Source organism: Achroia grisella, unplaced genomic scaffold (assembly GCF_030625045.1).
Source record: "Achroia grisella isolate CSIRO2021 unplaced genomic scaffold, CSIRO_AGI_Agris_v1 utg512, whole genome shotgun sequence".
Taxonomy (NCBI): domain Eukaryota; kingdom Metazoa; phylum Arthropoda; class Insecta; order Lepidoptera; family Pyralidae; genus Achroia; species Achroia grisella.
In genome coordinates, this window is record NW_026712906.1 from 4,760,384 (window position 1) to 4,787,622 (window position 27,239).

At 32.1% G+C, this 27,239-nt stretch overlaps 1 protein-coding gene across 5 annotated transcripts in view; it reads left to right on the forward strand.

Moving 5' to 3' along the window:
* The window catches only part of LOC131846873 (broad-complex core protein isoforms 1/2/3/4/5), a 79,660-nt gene that overhangs the window by 32,160 nt on the left and 20,261 nt on the right, over positions 1-27,239 (forward strand). For all 5 annotated transcript variants that reach the window (XM_059196294.1, XM_059196297.1, XM_059196293.1 and 2 more), the window contains exon 2: positions 26,632-26,875. In XM_059196294.1, coding sequence (XP_059052277.1) covers positions 26,690-26,875 — 186 coding nt within the window. In that variant the 5' untranslated portion in view covers positions 26,632-26,689. The remainder of the gene's footprint in view (positions 1-26,631; positions 26,876-27,239) is intronic.

A 27,239-nucleotide genomic window follows, 5' to 3' on the forward strand; every position in this document is an offset into this window, starting at 1 on the left:
CTTTCACCCCCTATTTTATCCCCTTGAATTAATCAAAAATCCTTTCTTAGCGGATGGCTACGTCATAACATCTACCTGCATGCCAAATTTCAGCCCGATCCGTCGAGTGGTTTGGGCTGTGCGTTGATAGATCACTATGTCAGTCAGTCACTTTTGAGTTATATATATTTAGATATAGAGATGTTTATGCCCACGATTTTCATTCTATTTCTATAGACTATAAAAATATGAAAAAATCTGCGGAAACTAAGTTTGTTACTGATATAAATGTTTATATTGTTTTTTATAGATACCTGATAATGTATAAAACAATTCTTTGTGAGACGAACAATAAATAATTAATTGTAATACATAAAAAACATATTTAAATATATATATATCTGATGATTGTTGACTTTTTTTTTACTATTTATATATAATTAGAATGGTACATAAGATATTAATTTTAAATTATAATATTATAGATTATTCCATTTTAATATACCCAAAATTTGAATGCCCGTAAAATGGGGCAATTAAACAGTTGCCAATAATATTATTACCTGGACATATTACCGAATACCTAACTGTATAATACGCAAATAAATAAATTTCATTTCATTTCATTTCATTTATATAATCACACGGGTCGAAAAGAACGAATGTTATTTTATAATGGATACGAATCTATAGGTATATAAAAAAATATATCATACTATGTAAAATTATATATTTAATATATAATATTAAGTACATCTATTCATATAAATAAAATTGGAGTGTCTGTTTGTAATATTGAAATAACCGTTTTTTACTACATGCATATGAATATAAATACGGTACATACACCAAAATACCATTTTTTAACATTTTTGTCTGTCTGTCTATCGGTCTGTTTGTTCCGGCTAATCTCTGAAATGGTTGGACCGATTTTAACGGGACTTTTTTTGCAGGTAGCTGATGTAATAGGGAGTAACTTAGGCTACTTTTATTCTAGAATAATAAAGTTAAATTCCACGAGGACGAGGTCGCGGGAACAGCTAGTATTTAATATATTTGAAACGACGTCGGCGGTCTAGCAGGTTAACATACCGTCTTACCTCCAATGTTCGCGGGTTCGGTTCTTTGCACGATACAAATTTGTATTCATGAGTATTATTATATGTATCGGTCTGAGCATTATGTGTATATTATATATCCATTTAAAAAATCTCTTTATTTATATCTTTAATTCAGCAACCATAACATAATAACTGCTTAGCTTGCAACTAGATGGCGCTGTGTAAATTGTCCCTTAGTTCTTATTATTAGATCATTTTACTATATCTCTTTCAGAAACATATCAAGCCAATATAAAAATCAATCATAAAATTAAATTATATATATTTTCTATTATTTTCATTTATTTATTTTTAAGAATATTCTCTATCATTTTCCCTTTTAAATTTCCATGAATATGAGAATTTCCTTATTTTTTATGTACCTACATATCTAGTATAGATATTGCAATACATTATCTAATTATGATTAATACCTTTTTGTGCATAGTCCGTCACGATTTGAAACAAATGCTAGATATATAAATCCATGGATACATTGTAAAATTTACCTAATATGTAAATGAGTTAAGAATCATAATGCATCGATATAAGCATACCTACAACCTTATCTATTACCTACAAGTTGTGAAAATGGATAGACTTACTCTATCTATTTTTTATACCACGTAGATAGCAAAACAAGCTTCTATCTAGTTCCGAACCAATTGTAAAGAAGAGACAAACAGACAGGCCGACAAAACTTTCGCCTTCATATTATTAGTATCTATGAAAGAATTTCCTACCGTCATATTTCTCTTACATTTTTTTCCATCTCTGTGCCCATAAATCACAATTCTTACATGACATCTATCTATATAATAATTATTGATAGAGTTACGGGACACACAGACCTCTCTGCGTATCCCAAAAAGACTAGCCGTATGTAGTATCTACATATATCATATTAATTTACCTTACATTTATCTAAACAACACAACAAATAATTACACTTTCAAAACATACTGAAAACAATCCTAAAACGATATCCATTTATTACACAAACCTTCGAAATGACGCAAACTCAAATCCGGCAAAGTTCATCGCTGTACATAACATATCAGGAAACTATATCTTACATATCCGAACTGGAACAAAGCCTTCGGAAAGCTCATTCATCAGATCTCGTCACATATATTCAACAACTACATACAACCGCGCGCTGTCATTGGACGGCATATAGAAACTTTCATTTTCGTACGAGGCCTACATAGTTTGAATAACATATGCCGCGTTCCTATTGGTCGATTTAACTTTGACCTTTGCTCTGATTGGTCCGTATACCTCATGTACACGTTATTTACGGAAATAATATACTAGTTACGTGTTTCCGTAGGCGTAGACGCGAATTTACCTCTTTAGGTATAAGTTTTACGGTTTACGTTATTCAATTATGATGCTTATAATGTTGGTATGAGGATTGTTATTTCAGTGTTTATATATGTGATAGTTTAATAGCAAAATATCTATTATTAATATTAGATTAGATAGGAAGCTTACGTTATCGATAACTTATTTAGGTATGGAATGGAATAAAACGTAAATGGATCATGATAAATGACATTCAGAATTAGAAAAAAATAACAAAGGGACTTTAACCGTCGATTACGTAACGGTTATCTTTAACTTTAAGTTAACTTGGTATCGTTAAGTTTAACATATTACAACTACAGTCTGTAGTATTTAACTAAATTTTTGGGATATAAATTCTTTAACATTTTAACATTCCTTTTGAAAATCTACTCGATACTAGCACGTCCCGCGATGCTGCCCGTTTCAGGAAACATACAGTTAATAAGTATAACTGTAGTTGTAATATGTTAAATATAAGTTTAACATATTACAAGTACAGTCTGTAGTAACAGATTTAACTAAATTTTTGGGGTATAAATTCTTTAACATTTTAACATTTCTTTTGAAAATCTACTCGATACTAGCACGTCCCGCGATGCTGCCCGTTTCAGGAAATGTATCCTTAGTGTTAAAAATATGGTCTATATATATTAATTTCATTTTAATTCATATCTAACTATAGTTGTATAACAAACAATAAACTTATATACATTTATAATAATAGTATTCATAATATTCAAAATTGTATCTATATATATTTACATTTATTGAGAACGTAGACAAAATTACCGTAAAAATACCGAACTTATTAGAACAAGTTTTACTTATTGAACTGTTTTATCCTTAACTTACCAACGGGATTCTTCATTTGAAAGAGAGTGACAAAATACTTTTATAAATAAAAGAGATTCATATTATGTTTTAATTTTTTTATAATAAGGAGTGTAGGTACTTGAGAAGTCAAGTTCGAATAGTGTGGACACCGGAAACTTTGTGTGTCTAATTACATTTCTAACTTACTCTCTGGTAATGGACACACCGATAACGAACAAAAAAATTAAGTTTCTTCCATTATATTTACGGTAATTTTATAATATTCACTATGTTTTCATCTTTCAAAAGTCCTTTAAATTCCCATAAGTACGCATATATAAAAATATTAGTATAGAAATGTATACATATATATGTATTTTAAGAATAATATATGTAAAATATATTGATAAGTATGTACGTTTATAAACATTAGGTACAATTCAGAAATAAATAATTAGACACCACGGCTACATATATATAAAAATATTAGTACAGAAATGTATATGTATTACAAACATATTATAAGGAAAAAAATTGATAAGTATGTACGTTTATAAACATTATAGTATAAAGAAATAAATAATTTGACAGCACGACTTTGACAAGGTCACATCACACTGACTGCACTGAAATAGCCTCCGTTAAAAGTCATCTGCTAAAAAGTTCATCTTATAACGCATAAACAATGATGATAGTGTAGATCTCTGTATAATTCTTCGCTAATTAACACCCGATGTAGATAAGTTAGGTCGTAACCCACGATAGCCGGCACTAAACTAGATAAAAGTCTAAGTTTTAGAGTTTTTTTTTTATTGTGATAACACCGCCATTTTGGTATGCTATACGTGTGTCATTAGGGATGTTCCGATACATGATAATGTGAATGTATGCTCGATACTTTTATTTATATACTCTTAATGCATCAGGAAAATTACATTAATAAAATTAATAGAGTAATTAAAATTAAGAGGGCACAGAAGGCGGCCGTATCGTTTATGAAATCTCTTCCAGACAACCTTTTAGAGCTCTACCCTCTAAAAGGTTGCCTGGAAGAGATTTCAAGAATTAAAAAAGATTTGAAGAAGAGAGAGAAAAGACAAAAGGTGGGAGGTGGCGCTAGAATAGAAGAGAAAAACATAATAATAATAATGACAAATTAATAATAATGAATAACATGTATATTTCATTTATATATTACATATATAAACATATAAACAGTATACACCAATATAAATACTTTTCATCTTTTCTTAGACAGAATATGCTTTTAGTTAAATTGAGTCTGTTGGACACTACTGGTCAGTTACGTCACAAAACCCCCTTTCCGATCGGTCCCCGTTCAATTCAAACGGGGACCGATGTTACGACGGCCTGAGCCGAAGTTCGAATCCCTAGCGGTGCCCTCAGACTAAAGTCGTATCCGTCAGGCGGGATTGGCCTTCAGCCGCTCCATAAGCCTTCCTTTGGTTTGGAGTGCCATCTGCACTCGCCCCCTATCGTCCAATGAAGCTGTAAAGGCCAGCTGCGGCCAACAGCATTAGAGTAGACCGAAAAAAAAACGTCACAAAAGCATTCTGGATAGTTAAAAGTTAAAGATCTTCTGTTATATGAATTGAGTTAATATTTCCATTTCTATAAAATCTAATTTCCAATTATAAATATATCGATTTTAATAAGTATATTCATATGAGTATTATCGACATGTTTTTTTTATGGATGATAATGGTATGGAGCACCCGCCTGCGCTAATGGTTTACGCTGGCGGGGCACCAGTGGAGGATGATAAGATGAGCATGAAGTCAGGTCAGTTAGCCCATCGTGACAAATTCACCAGGAATTTATAACGATGATTTCCAGGGGGAACCGCGTGGAGGTCAACCTGACATGGTGCATTGCTAGTAATGGGGTCATGAGACCACATTACTAACAATTCCTTTCCCCCTTATTATCGACATGTTATTTGAGTATTATTTGAATGAGTATCGATACTCTAGAGATATCGTCACATCCCTATATGTCATTGTGAACATTGCAAATGGCGTATAGTGCAATATTGCCTACCGACACACATTTGAACATTTTCAGTTAATTAAAATTTTTTTTTCATTGAGGGGTTAGGGCTATTGTGAAGTGCTTAGAACTGTCTAAAAAATAAACATGATGGCGTTACCAAGAGAAATGGGGATTAATTCTTATATAGTTTCGATGCCCACAGTGGTTGAGTATACCGGTTTAATATCGGTGGTCCCGGATTCGATTCCTCACAAGTTACAAACATATATATTGATATCTCAGTGTTGTCTAGTGTTCATAACACAAGCTCCACTTAGCTTCGCTAGCTACGAAATTCTTCTCTACAATAGAACTATTACAAAAAGCCGTCGTTCTAAACACATGCCGTATTGTAAGAAAATTTCTTTCATCACCACTTTCATCATCCTCATATAACTTTTATACTCATCCACGTTTAGCTAAGGTTGGCGTTTGGCGTTGACGTTGGCTAAATTATTTTTGAATTTTGAATTTTGAAACACGCGGGTTGTTTCAAAATTCTAAATTCAAAAATAATTTATTCATGTAGGACATTTTAGCCGCTTAGGAACGTCAAATTTTTTACACTATAATTTTTTTTTCCCTACCGTCCAGTTCTGTATATAGATCCAATTGAGAAGAACTGGCAAGAAACTCAATTGAATTACTTTTTTTTTTAAAAGCCAGTTTATTTATATAGATGTCTATGTCTAACATTAAATGAAAATCCCGTGCATGAACAACTATTGCCATGCACGCTCGTCATTCAAGTAATCGTTTAATGAGTAATATTTTTTTTTAGTAATAACCCCGTACAATTTAGATATATAAACTATATCTTATATATAAAATTCTCGTGTCACAGTTTTCGTTCCCATACTCCTCCGAAACGGCTTGACCGATTCTCATGAAATTTTGTGAGCGTATTGAGTAGGTCTAAGAATCGGCCAACATCTATTTTTCATCCCCCTAAATGTTAGGGGTAGTCCACCCCTAATTTTTTTTTTATTTAAGGCAAAACAACGTTTTCTGGGACAGCTAGTATAGATATAAATTAATAATTAATATTAACTTAACAATATATACCATGTAATAGGTATAAGTTATCAATCGTGAAGAGACGATAAGCTCACGTCTAAACTTACCTAATAAACTCTTCATTATATTGCATTAAGATAATATAAATACGAGTAATATAAACAAATATTATTTTACCTACTTATTAATTTTAAATTATTTACCTAATTCTTCTCTTCTCGCTCGTTCTTCTTGTGATCAGTCTGCGTTCTGACTGAGTGGTGGAATAAAAAAATGTGACTATTTAAAAGTGTTTATATTAAGTTTATTTTTATTTCTATATCTTAAAATTACATCAGCCTACGATTGGTAATATAGGTATTTATTTGTAATCTATTTTATTTAAAACTAGATGTACACGCGACTTCGTTCGCGTTGAATTTAACTTTAATTTTCTAAAATAAAAGCAGCCTAAGTTACTCCTTATGATGTTAGCTACTTGCCAATAAAAGTCCCGTCAATGTCAGTACAGCCATTTCAGAGATTAGCCGGACCGAACAGACAGACAGACAGACAAAAATTGTAAAAAATGATATTTTGGTGTACGTATTGTATTTATATTCATATGCATGTAGTAAAAAACAGTTATTTCAATGTTACAAACAGACAGTCCAATTTTATTTAACGGTTTACACTGGCGGGGCACCAGTGGCGAATGATAAGATGAACATGAGGTCAGGCCAGTTAGCCCATCGTGACAAACAAAGGTTTGACCATGGGTTTAGCACTCTGATCGCGAGTATGCATTTTTGCACGTTACAAACATTCGTATACATACGACCAATACAAACAAACATACTCGTTTGTTTGTATTGATCTATATGTTTGCTATTATATATGTATTCATAAAAAAAATTTCAACATCCAGTCATCTAGTACCTAGTAGATATGTTTTTTTTCGGACTACTCTAATGCTGTTGGCCGCAGCTGGCCTTTACAGCTTCACCGGACGATAGGGGGCGGGCAGATGGCACTCCAAACCCGCGGAAGGAGTTATGGAGCGGCTGAAGGCCAACTCCTGCCTGACGGATACGACTTTAGTCTGAGGGCACCACTAGGGGTTCTAACCTCGGCTCAGGCCGTCGTAATATCGATCCCCGTTTGAATTGGACGGGGGATCGATCGAAGGGCTGTGTTATACTAGACACCACCGTATGACGTCCAAAGTTATATTACGTTAAATTATTATTATATAAACTTATATATATATATATACTTTCATGGTTAGGCATTGAATAATAAAAAAAAATATAGTTCGATTTTTAAAATAATATTCCGTCAAGATGTTTTTAAAAATATGAAAATTCTGTTGCACAAAAGACATTTGGTACATATCGGATATTTATATTCTTAGACAAACATAGTTCTTCAACTATATTTGCACAATATTCAGTATGTACGTACAACAAGGTCGATTGAACAATTGTTTTCGCAATTCTAATGTAAGCTGTTCAAATTACAATTAATTATTTGGTGCCAACTTCGACTTTACAACTTTGGCCATAAGGACTTAGTAGTCCATGGATGTGTGTCTATATTTGCCAGTATATACGTAATATACATAAAAACAAAACCTCTAAAACATCTGTGCAATTCCGCCGAACTCTAGCAACAAATTACTCGTCGAATAGACAAAAATTAATATCACTTTTTGACTTATTTCTTCATCTATAGATGCAGTTAAAATATGCTTATTCTACCGTTTTCTATATATACGTATATGTATATATCATATGCTATTAGTTAATCTGGATAAAACTCAAAAACAGCCAGATTTGATAGTATTTTTTCAACACTATAGGTGTGATAGATATTGCAAGAATAACGGCTAAAAACTGGTCTTTTACATAGTTAATGGTAATTTTTTACTGTATTATTATGTTATATGTGTACTGAAAGAGTGAAATAAATTATTTATTATCTATTAAAATTTTATATATTACAGCTAAAAATAATAACGTGAAATGAAATATTAAATTCAAATTCAAGAATAATTTATTCATGTAGGACATTTTAGCCGCTTATGAACGTGTTATATTTTTTTCCCTACCATCCAGTTCAGATCCAATTGAGAGGAATTGACAAGAAACTCAATTGAATATTTTTTTTAACCAGTTTATTTACAATGTATTTATATAGGTGTATATGTCTAACATTAAATGAAAATCCCACATGAACAACTATTGCCACACGAATGTAATGTTATTTATTATAATGAAAAAATATGTTCAGAGATTTCCACTTCGTATCTTCAAAAAATAAATTCATAATATCTATATTCATGTAGGTCTATTACAGACTCTTATGATATGTCAAATCTACCGTCAGTTCGAAATGCTTTCGGGCTAAGAACTGACAACACTCAGCTCTTATTCTTTCAACATTCAAATTAAAATTCAAAAATAATTTATGACATTTTAGCGGCTTAAGAACGGCTTTTTTATACTATATTTTTTCCCCTACCGTCCAGTTCATCCATGACCCATGTTCATTTTCATAATTACAAAAATACAGATACATTTTTAAATTCAATTAATTAGAACATAATCTTGTTTCTACCTGGTTACCGATCTGGTAAACCATTTAGAGTTGAATTTATATCAACACAAATTACCTATACCTATATTTTTTGCAATAAATTGCATAATCAACGGAGTTTGTGTAAATTCACATTCCGATAACGCTTATCACAGAAGATATGTGCCGAAATCAATTATGACCTATAACACTCATAATATTTTTTAATTGAAATAAGATGTGGTCTCGTTTGAACTGATTAATTAATGCACTGTTTTTAACTTTAATACCTCAAAACCACTCTATTACTGTCTGCCTACCACGTAATTAAAATGGCGTGAAGGTAGATAAATGTTACATTCAAATCTGAAGTCCTTTTCTTAAGCATATATTAGTCCACTGCCGAAACTATTTATTATTTACTAGCTACCCACCCCGACTTCACCCGGGTGTACTTATATTATACATATAAACCTTCCTCTTGAATCACTCTATCTATTTAAAAAAACCGCTTCAAAATCCGTTTATAGATTTAAGCATACACAGGGACGGACAGACAGCGAGAGCGACGTTGTTTTATACTATGTAATGATGATTTATTCTGTTATTGCACTTAAAAATTGTACAATTCGGCGAACATAATACCATTGGCATTCTCAACCAGCTAATCATTAGGTAAGAACAGAAAGCGGTTGATGGGCAGTGGTGAGAAAGGACTAACCTATAATTTTACCTAACATAGGTAAATAGGTCATCAAAAATACTTATTTGGAAGTATTTTTGAGGACCTATTTCCTCTATTATCCTCTTCAAAAATATATGCAAACGTATGTCTCTTTCATAATTTTCCACCTTCTTCGGTCTGCGGCCTGTCCGACCATCTAGCAACTGATCTGCCTATGCTTCTGCTTCTCATATTAGGTCGCCACATTAGGGATCTGTATGTCTATCTCTCATCTCTGCTTCGACATACGTATAAGCTATCACGAGCATGGAGGTAACCTTACATGGTACATCGCTAGCAATATGATCATCAGTTCACGTTACTAACAATCTCCTTTCCCCCCTAATTCTGTGTCAGTTTGTTAGCCCTACAGGCGACGGGAGCCACTTATCATCAGGTGGTTTTATTTACCATTACAGTAACATAAAAAAACACATTAAAAAAAGTTTCAATTTCGGCATAATATGTTTATAACGGTGTTAGGCAATGGCCACTATGACACGCTTGATAGCCCAGCGTTATCGCAGTTTTTTCGTAAATTTAGCTCTTATCAGAGACCTAGGCTACAACTATCTTATCTTCGTAGTTTAGGTTTCGGTACCTTCCTAGCATTTGGTTGAAATTAATAAATAAATATCTTGAACTATCAGAATTGTTGCTCGTTGCACTGAAAATATATAAAACGTTATCTAGAGCTATATTTATAATGTTGGAATATATTACCGTTAATCAGAAATAGGAATTCCCGGGCTGATCCTAAAAAACTTTATTGTTGTTATGATTTTTTTTTATGTAAGTTGGATGGCAAACTGCTGCTTGTGCCACCAGTCCCTGGTGTTCTCACTTACGAACACTGATTAGACTATTTGCTTTTGCAATAGCATATACTGGTGGTCAATCTATTCTCCCAAATTTGAATTTAAAAATGAATCTGTAGTACTGTAAACATGTACAACATATATTTAAAAAGAATACGAATTGTCATTCTGTATGCACGGTGTATTTGACATATCATAAGAGTCTGTAATAGACCTATATGAATAAGGATATTCTGATTTTGAAACAATATATATAATACAAATATTTGTATAGTATGAGAATCAACCATCGAAAATAAGACGGCGCGCCAAATCACTAAACCGAGGCCTATTGTTATTAGAACGGCAAACAAGCTTACGGCCCACCTGATGTAAAGTGGCAACCTTCCGCAAATAAATATAGGGATTAAATATACATTGAAGCACTCAGAATGTAAGTATAGCAAATGGAATTCTTAATCTTTTCATATAAAAATGACAGAAGATTCGTTTGTTTCCTTTTGAAAATACCAATCAATTTACCTTTTAAATTGTTTATGGTTTATTTATTTTTTTCCTCAAAAGAATCGTGACGAAAATTAAAATAAATGAATAATCATCGACACCTTTAAACGTGAATTGATTGGTATTTATATTATTAAGAAATAAAGGGTTTTATTTGAATACAACGTGACGGAGAGTGTGCGTACCGCAATCTCTCATATAAATATATAAACTAGTTACTCGCCCCGGCTTCGCACGGGTGTACATGTATTATACATATAAACCTTCCTCTTGAATCACTCTATCTATTACAAAAAACGCTTCAAAATCCGTTGCGTAGTTTTAAAGATTTAAGCATACATAGGGACGGACAAACAGCGACAGCGACTTTATTTTATACTATGTAATGATGATGTTTTATATCGGTTTTTTTTTGACAGTTATTTATGTATTTTCTTCACTGTATATTGTAAATAAAGTATATTCTATCTATGGATTTCCATCGGAGTGAGTTCGTAATTACTATAAATAATAAACAGTGTAAGCTGTGTATCAGTCTGTTTGTTCCCAGAAAAATTACAGATCCATTTACATGTGAAATTATTAGTAAATTTAATCGTTTACAAACAGTGAGTAAAATTTAAAAAAAAATTATATATACAAAATATGTGCGAAGTTTAATAACTTTTATAAATAAATACACGCCCCGGCTTCGAACGGGTGTACATATATTATATACCTTCCTCTTGAATCACGAAGGTGAGGTGAGAAAGGTTTATATGTATAATACATATACACCCGGGCGAAACCGGGGTGAGTAGCTAGTAATATTATAATTTCGAATTCGTGCTTTTGTTTCGCGACATATTCTAAACGGATATTCATGAAATATAATATCAAAGATAGACTATACCACAACTACGAACATAAGCTATCCTTTATTTAAAAAAATTAAAAACAGCAGACAAAGTCGCGAGTCATCGCCAGTTAAACAACCTTATATTATACTTATATGATATTGGTGGTACCTAATATATACTATATGCCTTCATAAACAAAAGTCCAAAATATATACCTAGCGAGGAGGTCACGGTGACTACCTTACATATATAATAGATAACTGTATATTTATATATATAACATATACAGATATAAAGTATAATATTTGATAAATTATTAATTATACAAAATCAACTGCGTCTTTATTTTTAGCTAATAATTTTAATGTACAGTAACGCGATATCGCAGTTGCGAGATAAATATGCAGCCTAATGATTATAAACAAATAACAAATATATAATAAAGTAATAAAAAACTGGAGATAGGCACTCAACAAGTTTTTAATATATATATACCAGGTGACCCGGCAAACGTTGTTTTGACATATCATTATCATAGTATAAAACAAAGTCTCTGTCGCTGTCTGTCCCTATGTATGCTTAAATCTTTAAAACTTTGCAACGGACTTTGAAGCGATTTTTTTTAATAGATAGAGTGACTCAAGAGAAAGGTTTATGTATATAATACATGTACACCCGGGCGAAGCCGGGTCGAGTAGTTAGTAAATTAATAAATTAAAAATGGAAGTTGATGATAGAAGAGTGAAAATTTTAGTTTGTATGTATTTATTAATGGACAAGCATAATAACATAAATAATAATTTTGGAACAAAAAATTATGTTTAATAAAAATATTGTTTGGGGTTACTACCCTTATGATAAATAGGTAATAAATAACCTATTTTCAAACATACCGAATATACATATAAAACTTCATGATAATCGATTTAGTAGTTTACGGACGGATTTCATCACGGACAAACAACACGAAATTTTTATATATTATATGTTTTCTATATATATAAATACATCACCAGCTGTTACCCGCGACTTCGACTGTGTAGTATATAACTTTATCTTATTAAAAAAAATGGTCAATTAAAAGTTGCCTAAGTTCCTTTTAACAAAATCAAAAGATAAGCACAAGTTTCAAAGATTGAACAATACGAAACAGACAGACAAAATAAATTAAATACATTTTTGATAATGTAAGTAACATATACATTTATGCATTTAGTTAAAAACTGTAAATTTGAACTTACAAAATGACACTTAAATTTTATTTATTAATATAGATATTTATTTATTTTTTGTCAAATTTACATTTAATCTCTTGAAATTTTCTATAGACATTCTTAAAATCATTTTTTTTATATCTATATTATTATTATACATTATTATATATTACATCTTAAACTTAATAAAATACCAGAGACTTCCAGAAAACATTTGAGTCAGAAACTAAATCGTTACGGGTGCATTATCATTTAATTAATTAAAGAGATAATACATGAGATAGGAACGGACAAATTAAAATCTTAAATATGAACGCGACTTATCACATAATGAGTATCCAAAGCACGGTTGTTTTTTTTAATATCCAGCTACCTCTAGATAACAATAATCATATTACTCAATGGATTTATTTTATTTTGTTTAATTCCGCTAGCATTAGCATATGTGAGACCACAAATATTCAGTACGAAAAGTGATCACCTACTGGAAGCGTTACGACCTTCTCTATTGGTGATCAAATTCCGACCGTTATTGAGTCTAAACCCATAATAATTCCGCTAGCATTAGCAAGTGTGTGACCACAAATATTCAGTGCGAAAAGTGATCACCTACTGGAAGCGTTACGACCTTCTCTATTGGTGATCAAATTCCGACCGTTATTGAGTCTAAACCCATAATAATTCCGCTAGCATTAGCAAGTGTGTGACCACAAATATTCAGTGCGAAAAGTGATCACCTACTGGAAGCGTTACGACCTTCTCTATTGGTGATCAAATTCCGACCGTTATTGAGTCTACACCCATAATGCGACACCTACTTCGCCTATGAACGAGTCTAATATTATATTGTTTAATTCCACTAACATAAGCATGTGTGATACCACATATATTCGGTGTGGAAACCTGACCGCCTACTGGAAGCGTTACGACCTATTAGTGATCAAATTCTGACTACGGGATGTTTGGAAGCCTAGTGTTGTCTCGTCGCCGCCAGACAACACTAGGCTTCCAAACTATAATCATTGCCTGATGATGTTTTACAAAAAACAAAGTATCTAAGTATTTATATCAGTTATCTAGTACTCGTACAAGCTCTACTTACCGTGGGACTAGATGGCACTGTGTTAATTGTCCAGGGTTATTTATTATTATTTTTACTTTTGTCTCTTTTTCACAGCTTTTACACGTTTCTTTTTTAATTATTATTTGTATGCTCTATTTTCAGAAGTTTATTATTATTATTATATATGTGTAAGTAAGTACATAAACAGATATCCTAAACAAAAATCCTCCATATTTAGTTAAAGTGCCAACACTACAGACCGCAGCGCGAAATCTTTTTATTCCATTCAACGTATATGAAAAGGCACTCACCCTCCTGTAGCCTGTAGATTAAGTGATAAACGGACGTTTTTAAAATATCTTTATTCATGTAGGTCTATTACAAACTCTTATGATATATCAAATCTGCCGTCAGTTCGGAATGATTTCGAGATGAGAAGAACTGGCGAGAAACTCAGCTTGTATTCTTTTCAAATAAATGTTGCACATGTTTACAATAATACAATTTTTAAAATCAAATTTGGGAGAATAGAGTGATTTTTCTCTGCACATCCTGCAATTGACTGGTAGAAAATGCCATTAAAGAAAGAAAAGAAAGAAAATTGTTTATTTGGTACACTATAAAAAAAAAAAAAATTTAATTTACATTTTTATATTAATAATTACAGTACCAAATAGGTCTCCGCTCAGCATATGTCATGACGGGGTGCTGGGACGCTGGTTTTCAGTGTATACCTTCATATATAATAAAATAATAATAATAATACACATACATACATAAATATAGGCGGATAACACAGAGTAAACATTTACGACATACAGATTCATTTCTAAATTCAAATTCGAATCAGTTTATACGTCTTTTTTTTTTCTCAAAACAAGTTGGCAACCACATCAGCACCACTTCTGCCTCTCTAAAAAATTTAAAGTTTTGAAACTTGTACATAACAAATGTAGTAAAAAATTTACGTCAGTCTGTTATATTTTGATTTTGATCTTATCGTAATCGATAGATATACCGACTATATTATCGTATGCCCTATTTGGTGCTCAAAGACCACAGCCGTCGTATAATGATACAAACAACATACATTTCCATCCTAATAAGAAACTATTTATGTAATAATATAGTAATCTTAGGACAATTCACACAGCGCCATCTAGACCCAAGTTAAGCTAGCTAAAGCTTGTGTTATGGTCACTAGATAACTGATACATATACATAGATATATATTTTTTGTAAATACATACATATTATACATAGAAAACACCCAGACCGATACAAACAATCATACTTATGAATACAAATGTTTGTGCCGTACGAGGAACCGAACCCGCGAGCATCTGTCGTAAATCGGTGTGCTAGACCGCTAGACCACCGAGGTCATCATTTATTTAGTTAAAAACCAATTCAAATGGAAAAAATAGTCGATGTAAGGCTAAAAATTCAATTTCAATCCTTTTATTATAATTCAACATGCATTTACATGCACATTGACGGCCTTGGTGGTCGAGCGGTTTAGCACACCGCTTTGCGAATGCTCGCGGGTTCGATTCCTCGCACGGCACAAACATTTGTATTCATGAGTATGATTGTTTGTATCGGTCTGGCTGTTTTCTATGTATAGGTTCGATTCCTCGTATGGTGCAAACATTATTATTGATATTTCCTTTGTATAATATGTACGTATTTACGAAAATATATACATCTATGTTAGCTTCAGATAGCTTAACTTGTGTCAAGATGGCGCTGTGTGGATCGTCCCGAGTTTATTATTATTATTATTATTCATGATAAAGGTATTAGTACATACAAAAATGCACTACGATAAACTATAGTAATAATTTACTATACCTAATATCTATAATCATTTTCTAATCATCATCAATAAAAAAACTTCAAATTAAAATTATTAATCGATATAAATTTTATCTTTGCATTATCACTTATAAAATAACTAGACCTGCCCGCGATTTTGCTCATTTAATCAACAGAGAACGTATTAATATCTCTCTTTATGTTTATATTATTATATGCTTATAACGTATAAAATAATACTAAGAGATAAGTAATAGATTTCATTCTTAATAAAACCGTTTAAAACATCACAAAAAAAACTAACTTACAACGTTTATTTACGCTTAGTTAAGATATTTAAATCGTTAAGAGGTAACTAATAACCTCTATTTGTTTACGCCTAATTATGACGTTTAAAAAAGTAGTAAAAAAATTTTTATAACGTTTATTTATGCTTTGTTAAGACATTAAGAGGTAACTAATAATCACTTTATGCCTATGTAAGTTGTTTAAAAAAGCACCAATATAAATTTTATATGTATATAAAATTCTCGTGTCACAGTTTTCGTTCCCATACTCCTCCGAAACGACTTGACCGATTCTCATGATATTTTGTGAGCGTATTGAGTAGGTCTGAGAATCGGCCAACATCTATTTTACATCCCCCTAAATGTTAGGGGTAAGTCCACCCCTAAATGTTTTTTTAGGCAAAACAACGTTTGCCGGTACAGCCAGTTATAAAAATCTCGTTTTATGCTTGGTTACGTCGCTTAAATAATCACTAAAAGGTAACGAACTAATAACCTTTCTTTATGTCTAGTTAAGACGTTTTAAAAAGAACTAAGAGATCGATTCAAAGACGGCGACCTTGATAGAATATCGGTTTAGCACACTGCTGCACGGTCGCGGGTTCTGTATTTGCACAATACAAACTTTTGTATTCGTAAATACATATATTTGTATTAGTCTTTGTGTTCTTATATAAATATATATACGTAAATGTTTAAGTATGTCTAGCACATGTAGTATGTATTTTGTTTAATTTAGAACTAAAATAATTAGTTAGTTAGTTTTCAAAGAAAAAAATTACTTTGACAGTTAAATAATTTATAAAGAACAATACTAAAACTAGATAAAAACGTAATTTTGTTGCTATTTGTTATAGTTTATTTGGTGTAATATTTTGTTTAATTTATAACTAAAATAATTAGACTTAGTTTTCAAAGAAAAAAAAATTATTCACTTTTACGGTTGTTATTAATTAATTTATTTAATAAAATCACTGGACTAGATAAAAACGTAATTTCGTGGCTATTTATTATAAATTAGCCTTAGTTTTTAAATAAATAAATAAAGATTTACTTTCATAATTATTATTAAATAATTTATATAAAAAAAAACTAGATATAAACGTAATTTCGTGGCTATTTTTTATAGTTTAGTTAGTTTTATTTAAATAATTTATGAATAAAACTGCTAAAGTAGATAAAAATAATGATTTTCGTTGTTTATTGTATTTTAGTTAGTTTTGTTTTAAATTTCATCCGCTACCCGCTTGTATCCAGGACACACTCCAATATCAAACGAACTATGACACAAAATGGCCGTTTTGTCTCATTTAAATTTTGACCATTTATCTTTGTCGACATTCAAAAGACTTTTTGTATATTTAACGCCTCGCCTTTATTATTTAACTATTTGACGCAATCCACATTATGTACATAGCTTTTAGAACCCGATTTGTCAACCCTTTAACTAGAAGTAGTTTCCAATGTCATTAGACTCCCTAAAATATGGTAGAGCATCGATGGCTGGCTTATACGTCATATTCGAGAACGCGTGCTGCTTGTAGGAACTGGCCCGTTCTAATCACTACGACTGATCTAATCTTATTGTGTATTTAATCGTAATAAATTAGTGCTAGTTGGTTTGTATTCACACGATTCAACTTAAATATGTAAAGTTACAATGATTATTTAAAAGAGCAACACGCAAGTTTCTTGCTCGTTCTTCTTGTGATGAGACAGCTTTCCGAATGAGTGGTAGATTCAAAGAATGATAACTATGACTATTCAAAAGTGCTTAAATTAATTTTATTTGAATAAATGATTTTCTATTTTATTCTATAATGCCACATCAACGGAAATAAATCACAAAAAAAACATTTTTTTTATGGAATTTTTTTTATGAATAGAATAAAATAACAGGCTGAGTGAAGAATAAATAAATTTTCAAGTTAAAATAAATTTTCTACTTAAACATACATGGACTCACCTATAAAAAAAGATAATATTGTATCCTTTTTACAAGTCAGTACAACAAGTAAATAAAAAAATTACAATTTCGAACGGAAGTGCCAATACATCAACATCATGCTAAAAATAATACGAATTTTTTTTAACACTGCAAACTGGGTCATCCAAAATGCATATGCGATAGAAAAATGCACTTTATTACGAATGCACTTAGTATGGAAATCGCGTCGCTATCTGACTAAATATAAAATTATATAATGTTTTGCAGTGTAGCTACGGTGCCGTATGCGATACGTTATTCAATGATAATGATATCACTGATAACTTAGAAAACTATGATTAGTATGGTATTAGGTGCATTATATTAAATGTACCGTTGCATGGATGGTGATAACGCTATATCTACGCGAAAATACTAGTTTTAAGGATCGCTAATTAAATTTTAATTCAACTAATATTATTTACGTAATTTGTTTATTTAATCACACAATTCTGCCGCCATAATTGTATTATATAAAAGAAATAATCTTTAATTTTATTTATAAATAGCTACCCCGATTTCGAACGGGTGTACATATATTATATATATAAACCTTCCTCTTGAATCTCTATCTATTAAAAAAACCGCTTCAAAATCCGTTGTGTAGTTTTAAATATTTAAGCATACATAGGGACGGACAGACAGCGACAGCGACTTTGTTTTATACTATGTAACTAACTACTCGCCCCGGCTTCGCACGGGTGTACATGTATTATACATAAACCTTCCTCTTGAATCACTTTTGCTTGCTTGCTAAAAACTGCATTAAAATCCGTTCCGTAGTTTAAAAGATCTAAGCGAATAGACAGCGGAATCGTCTTCATTTTATACTATAGCTACTCGGCCCGGCTTCGCACGGGTGTACATGTATTATACATATAAACCTTCCTCTTGAATCACTCTATCTATTAAAAAAAACCGCTTCAAAATCCGTTGCGTAGTTTTAAAGATTAAAGCATACGTAGGGACGGACAGACAGCTAGCTGTTCCCGCGACTTGGTCTGCGTGGAATTTAACTTCAGTTTTCTAAAATAAAAGTAGCCTAAGTTACTCCTTATTACATCTGTTCCTGCCAATAAAAGTCTCGTCAAAATAGGTCCTGCAATTTCAGAGATTAGCCCGAACAAATAGACTGACAGACAAAAATTGTAAAAAATGTTATTTTGGTGTATTTACCGTATTTATATTCATATGCATGTAGTAAAAAACGGTTATTTCAATATTACAAACAAACACTCCAATTTTATTTATATGTATATGTATATGTATAACCCTCTCGGTAATTGCTTGGTGCAATAGGTTTATTAACTCAGCAAGACTGGGAGAAAAGCCAGTTAGTAATGTGGACTGATGATCTTATTGCTAGCAATGTGCCATGTCAGGTTGACCTCTATGCGGTTCCCCCTGGAAACCATCGTGACAAATTCTTGGTGAATCTGTCACGATGGGTTAGATAGTTTGCTCAATAAATTTTTTTTTACAGATGTTAACAGATGTATTGAATGAATTCCTCTTATCGTATACCAAAGCACAGTGTTTATATGTTCCTGCTACCAACTTTATCAATTACCGAGCATTCTATTGTTTATGGTCCCAATCGTAAATATATAATTATAATCTCAAGATTGTATTACAACATACGTATGAAGATTACAACAGATAACTGCTGGCACGCCCAGACTTCGCTCGGGAGTTAATAATTTCATTAGTATTGTATATATTAACATAATATTGAGAGCATGTAATTTTATAAATAAAGAAATATATAGCCTATTTTAGTCTACAATAATGTAGCTATCGAATAAAAAACTGTTATTTCTATATTACAAACAGACACTTCAAAAGTAACAAACTTTAATACTCACAAACTTTCGTGTTATAATATTACTAGCTACTCGCCCCGGCTTCGCACGGGTGTACATGTATTATACATATAAACCTTTCTCTTGAATCACTCTATCTATTAAAAAAACCGCGTAGTTTTAAAGATTTAAGCATGTACAGGGACAGACAGCGACAGCGACTTTGTTTTATACTATGTAACGATGTACGCAAATGGATTTCCGAAAAAGAAAATCTATGTATTTGTATCAATTATCTAGTACCCATAACACAAGCTTCATCTACCTTAACTCGGGTCTGGATGGCGTCGTGTGAACTGTCCTGAAATTATTATTAACTAAAAGCTATTATAAAACTGTCTAAGAAAAGTTGAAAAGTATTTATATAGGTGTATACTGTTTATATATGTAATATAGACAGCCTCGGTGGTCTAGTGTTTTAGCACACCGCTTTACTATCCGATGATCGTCGGTTCGATTCCTCGCACGGTACAAACATTTGTATTCATGAGTGTGATTGTTTGTATTGGTCTGGATGTTTTCTATGTGTAATATGTATTTATTTTGAAAAGATGTATCCATGTATTTATATCAGTTGTGTAGTACCCACACAAGCTCTGTTTAGCTTGGGACTAGATGGCGTTATGTGAATTGTCCTGAGATATTATTTATTTATTATTTATATATGTAATATGTTATGTTATTCATTATTATTAATTTGTCATTATTATTATTATGTTTTTCTCTTCTATTCTAACGCCACCTCCCACCTTTTGTCTTTTCTCTCTCTTCTTCAAATCTTTTTCAATTCTTGAAATCTCTTCCAGGCAACCTTTTAGAGGGTAGAGCTCTAAAAGGTTGCCTGGAAGAGATTTCATAAGCGATACGGCCGCCTTCTGTGCCCTCTTAATTTTAATTACTCTATTAATTTTATTAATGTAATTTTCCTGATGCAATAAAGAGTATATAAATAAAAGTATCGAGCATACATTCACATGTATCGGAACATCCCTAATGACACACGTATAGCATACCAAAATGGCGGTGTTTAAAAGATTTAAGCATATACAGGGACAGACAGCGACAGCGACTTTATTTTACACTATGTAATGATGAAGATCAGTCACAAGCAAAAATTCAGTGGTGTAAAAAAGTTTGTTAGTTTACAAGCGTTTGTTGTGATAGAGCTACCGTCCTGCAGGTAACCCGATTACCTATCATTGTCTCATTACCACTCCGTATTGTCTACGAATGTTTGATAACTTCCAAGTAACGCCAAGTTACGTGTGCACCCGCCAATGTGTGTCAAACGAAACAATTGGCTCTGAATCTGGTGTTTGCAATCGCAGAGAAACATTGGCGGAATCGAATGCAAGATATGTGCTAGTAACCCAATTATGTTCTGTAGACATTTTCATACCTAATATATTTAATTTTTTATTTATTTATTTAACGTTAATGCACAAAAACAATGTGTACATATGGCAGACTTAATACCATGCGGCGTTATCTACCAGGCAACCATGAGTGGTGGTATCTACCAGGCAACCAGAGAAAGATTGTTGGCGATGCACTAATATAAATGAGAAATGTCAAAAAAAGATATATAAATATAAAACAAAATATTTTAAATATAAATTTCACTTAAAATTAATCGATGCGTAAAGGTGAGCTTATGTTACTAATATTATAAACGCGAAAGTTTGTGAGTATGGATGAATGGATGTTTGTTACAGTTTCACTCCAAAACTACAGAACGGATTTTGATGAAACTGTACAATAATATAGCTTATATAGCATATATTGACGACATCGGTGGTCTAGCGGTCTAGCATACCGCTTTACGTCCGACGGTCGCGGGTTCGATTCCTCGCACAGCACAAACATTTGTATTCATGAGTATGATTGTTTGTGTAGGTCTGGGTGTTTTCTATGTATAATATGTATGTATTTACGAAAAAAAAATATCTATGTACTTGTATCAGTTATCTAGTACCCGTAACACAAGCTTTAGCTAGCTTAACTTGGGACTAGGTGGCGCTGTGTGAATTGTCCTTAGATTATTATTATTGTTATTATATCATAACATGTGGGCTATAAATTTCATGCAGATGAAAACGTGGGCACGGCTAGTTTGTCTATAGTCTTACTGAATGTTAAATGAAATGCGGTCGTATTTATTATTGAGTCAGCTGTATATATGACTACCTAACCACAAGGCCAGAACCACGAGAAGCAGAGCGAACAAGAAATTCTAGTTTCTTGCTCATTCTTCTTGTGATGAGACAGCTTTCTGAATGACCGTTAGATTAAAATATAAATGGGACTATTCAATTCATTGGACTAAAATTAATAGGACTATTATTCAGTTCATTTGAATAAAGATTTTCCATTCTATCTTAAAAAAGAGATTTAATATACTTGGACAAGTTACACAGTGCCATCTAGTGATTAAACTATGCAAAGTCTATATTAATCTTTATCTACTACTACGTTAACTAAAAACAGATAGGAGTACTAATAAACATTTATAATATAAATATAGGTAATAATTTATAATAGAATCAAAGAGGCAACGCTATAGGGTCATGATCTTGGCAACTGGGTCAAGGCACGGATGTCCTGAGAGATAGAAACTGCGTAAACATTCTTCGTTATAGGTATCAACCTATAAAAATTACACAATAATTAAATAATAAACTTAATAATATATCTCAGGACAATTCACACAGCGCCATCTATCCCCAAGCTTGTGTAATAGACAACTGATATAAATACATAGATACATTTTTTTAGAATAGAATAGAATCTAAAATCTTTTATTCAAATAAACTTAATTTAAGCACTTTTGAATAGTCATTACATTTTTTTTAATCTACCGATCATTCGTAAAGCTGTCTCATCACAAGAAGAACGAGCAAGAAACTTGTGTGTTTGTACTATTAATATGTACATACATAATATACATAGATAATACCTAGGCCCATAGAAACAATTATACTTAAGAATACAAAAGTTTCTACTGTGGAAGGAATCGAACCCACAATCATCGGTGGCAAGGCGGTGTGACCGCTAGATCACAATAGCGTCAATATCATGTATTTATAAACTACATGAACTCATGACTATGTATCTGAGTAACTATTTTTTGTTAGTAAACTGATTGAAATAAAACAAATTAAATGATATTCAATTTTAATTCAAATTTAACCACAATAAGTTAACGAAAATCGGACCGAAATCGGTTAAGTCGTTTTTGATATTACTTTCAAGTGGACTGAGGAACAGACAACCATTCTAACAACTCTTGTTTTAGATTCTATTACGGTGATAAAATACACCAATAATAGTTTATCCCACATGTAGGAACATTTAAAAAAAAATACGAGCTGAGTTTCTTGTCAGTTCTTCTCATCTCGAAATCATTCCGAACTGACTGTAGATTTGACATATCATAAGTCTGTAATAGACCTACATGAATAAAGATATTTTGAATTTGAATTTGAATTTGTACATTTGGCTATAGTTTCGTTATATGTATTGAAATTATAATTTTTAGAAGTTCCAAACGAGTTCAATTATTTCTCTCTTCCAAACGAGTCCCTGAGCAATTGTAAAGCCTAGGAACAAGTTTCACTCAAGGCCAACAAAAAGCCTAAAAGTGCAAAACACGTGAATAATTCGCAGAATCACACCGCAACTTAGCAATTTCTAAATACACGATTCGAACAGAAATCAGAGTATTTTCTCATAGTAATGAACTTTATAATAAAACTTTTTTCGCGAAACAATAAAATAAACCGTGTTTTTCATCTACTCCCATACTTTTTTCTTTGTATATTTCGGCCAGAAATTATTGTTATGTGTTTATAAAGTAACACTAGCTACAGCCTACGACTTTGCTCGCATAGTATAATATAAATTATTACAAAGTCACCGCCGTTGTCCCTTATATCTTTTAAATTACGCAACGGATTTTAATGCAGTTTTCAGCAATAGATAGAGTGATTCAAGAGGAAGGTTTATATGTATAATACATGTGTGTAATAGTATAGAACAAGCCGAGAAATTCAAAGATTTGTAATGCAACCGTGAAAATCCGGGAGAGGTCGCTAGTATATAATATATATTTATATATATTTTAAATAAATTTATTTATTTCGTAGTGGTAGATAAACAAATATACGACCCACCTGATGTTAAACAGTTACCGAGACCTATGGCCATGAAACACCAAGAGTGTCACGTGCGCGTTGCCGACGCCTAATAAACAGTGATATGCTCTTTGAAGTTTTATGGTATGATTATTTCAAAAAGGATTATAATGGCAAACATGCTGACAGCCCACCTGATGGTGAACGGTAACCGTCACCTATATACATTAATTTTACGGATATCACGTTATCACGACACTACCCAAACGATTTTTTTGAGAGGACTAAGATGTCATGCCTCTTATCCTGAAATTTCACTGCCTAATCTGCACCCGAAACAGTTACAAAGCAAGCTGCTTGGCGGATGAGATATGTGGGACTGAGGTTCCTACGCAGACAAGTTTTTACAGTCAAAAAACATTTTTTCCAACTATTCTAATGCTGTTAAAACTTCACCGGACGATAGGGGGCGACTGCAGATGGCACTCCAAACCAAGGAAGGACTTATGGAGCGGCTGAAGGCCAACTCCCGCCTGACGGATACGACTTTAGTCTGAGGGCACCGCTAAGGATTCGAACTTGGCTAAGGCTGTCGTAATTTCGATTCCCGTTCGAATTGGATGGGGGATCGATCGGAGTAGCATAAAAAATATCAGTCTTTTTAAATAGAATAGAATAGAATAAAAAATCATTTATTCAAATAAACATAATGTAAGCTTTTGAATAGTCATAACAAAATTATTTTTTTAATCTACCGCACATTCGTGAATGTTGCTATTTTAAATAATACTTATAAGGTCACATTTTAAAAGTCGAAACGTGAATAAATACCAACCAGCACTAATAAGGTTTAAATATAAAAACATAATAAGATACGTACATAAGACGACTGATTTACTGTCGTAGTGATAAGAGCAGACCAGTCCCTACAAGCAGCAATCGTGCACGAGTATGACGGATGAGCCAGCCATCACTGCCCATATTTTAGGGAGCCCAATGACCCGGCCCACCACGCCGCCACATATCTGGACATTTGAGTGAGCATGACTACTCATTCCACTCGACCACGTCATAACTACTTAAAATTACTTTTTTTTTTTTAATATAATATTTACTAAGAAGCGGTTAGTTTAACTAGTAACTGTGTCTAAAGGAATTGAACTCATTTATCATTCGAGTTGATACCGTCACATTATAACATTAAAAATATAAAGAAATAGGCCGAATAAATAATTCTCCACTCGCTCGCAATAAACAAGTGATGCAAACTCGCATTAAATGCAAACGTTTATCACTCCGACCTACTTGGGACAATTTTTTTTATTCTGCAAACGGATTTTATTTTAAGGACTATAGCTAACTGAATTGGCGTATATTTTTACTTTCGGCTATTTTGAATATATAGATAATAATCCTTATCCTTACTTTAATATTATAAATGCGAAAGTAGTCTGTCTCTCTGTCTCACTTTCATGCCAAAACTACTGAACCGATTTAAATGAAATTTGGTACATAGATAGTCTAGACCCTGAGAAAGGACATAGGCTACTTTGAATGCGAAAAAAGAGTTGTAAGGGGTTGAAATTGGGGATAAAATATTGTATCGAAGAATCGTAATTTTTGAAGCTAGAAGCTTGAAAATTATTTTTGAGGCTGCTAATCATTTCATAGAATTAAACAAAGTCGCTGTCTCTGTCTCTCCGTCCCTATGTATGCTTAAATCTTTAAAACTACGTAATGAATTTTGAAGCGGTTTTTTTAATAGATAGAGTGATTCAAGAGGAAGCTTTATATGTATAATACATGTACAACCGAGTGAAGCTGGGGCGAGTAACTAGTTAAATGTAAATAAATATGACATACAAAGTTTTTAAATATTTTCCCCTTAAAGGGGTTAAATAAATTATGGGATAATTTTATCTTCACTCATAAATAAATAAACGAATTAGAATTCCCATTGACTCGTGTAGAATATATCAGTGACTTACATACACGAGTAATTTTCTTTGTAATACTATTTTTTCCCTACCGTCCTAAACGCAATATAATATACCTAGATTACTTTTGACTAGTCCTTTCACGGCTATCTTAGAGGTGATATTATTAAATTAACATTGTTATAACTCTAAACACTAAAATAAATGTTACACATTTTTTTCTGGTACGGTTGTAACATAATTTCTTGAAATAGGGATAAAGGACAGTAAATAATGAGAAGGATATAACATTCTTTTAAATATGCAATTTTTACTTTTATTCAATAAAATCTTAAATAATAAATAAAATAATAATTATTATTCAACATTTCTTCTTATTTATTTAAGTTTTTACAGCAAATATCACTTCGTACTACGGAAATCAAACCACTTTAAGAATTATCATTTCCTTTATAAAACAAACCACTAAACTTAATTTATCCATCTTTTAGTGATAAATGTCCTTAAAAAATAAAACTTAAAATATAACTTTATTATTTTTTTAAATTTCGAAACTAACAATTGACTTCCTTCCACAGACTTGCACATCGGACACATGATTCCATAAACTCACAAGAAAAAAAACAAAATCTCACAATGGCGGACAATCAACACTTCTGTCTGCGGTGGAACAACTACCAAAGCAGCATAACGAGCGCGTTCGAGAACCTTCGCGACGATGAAGACTTCGTGGACGTGACGCTGGCGTGTGACGGGAAGAGTCTGAAGGCCCACCGCGTCGTGCTTTCTGCTTGTAGTCCCTACTTCAGAGAACTGTTAAAAGTGAGTACGCCATGTTTCGATATGTCAAATTTTTGGCGGGAAATTATTATTTTATTGTTAAACGTGCACATGTTCTTTTTTTCTGTTTATCCTTTTACGGTAAGGCATAGGGAACTGCACCTATACAGCCATGTCTTCATATTTTTTATTGATGATATTCTTATATTATTTTTAATGTCTCGTTGAGGTTATGTATACCTGAATTTCTTAATATTTCCTGGAGATTACGCGGGACATGCTCTTCTATGGTGGATTTCACGAAATCTTCCGGATAAAAGAATTCGTTGTACAGAAGAAATGTAGACACTTAAAAAACTGATTCCAAAAAAAGGAAAAGAAAAAAAAACTGATTGAGAATCTCTTG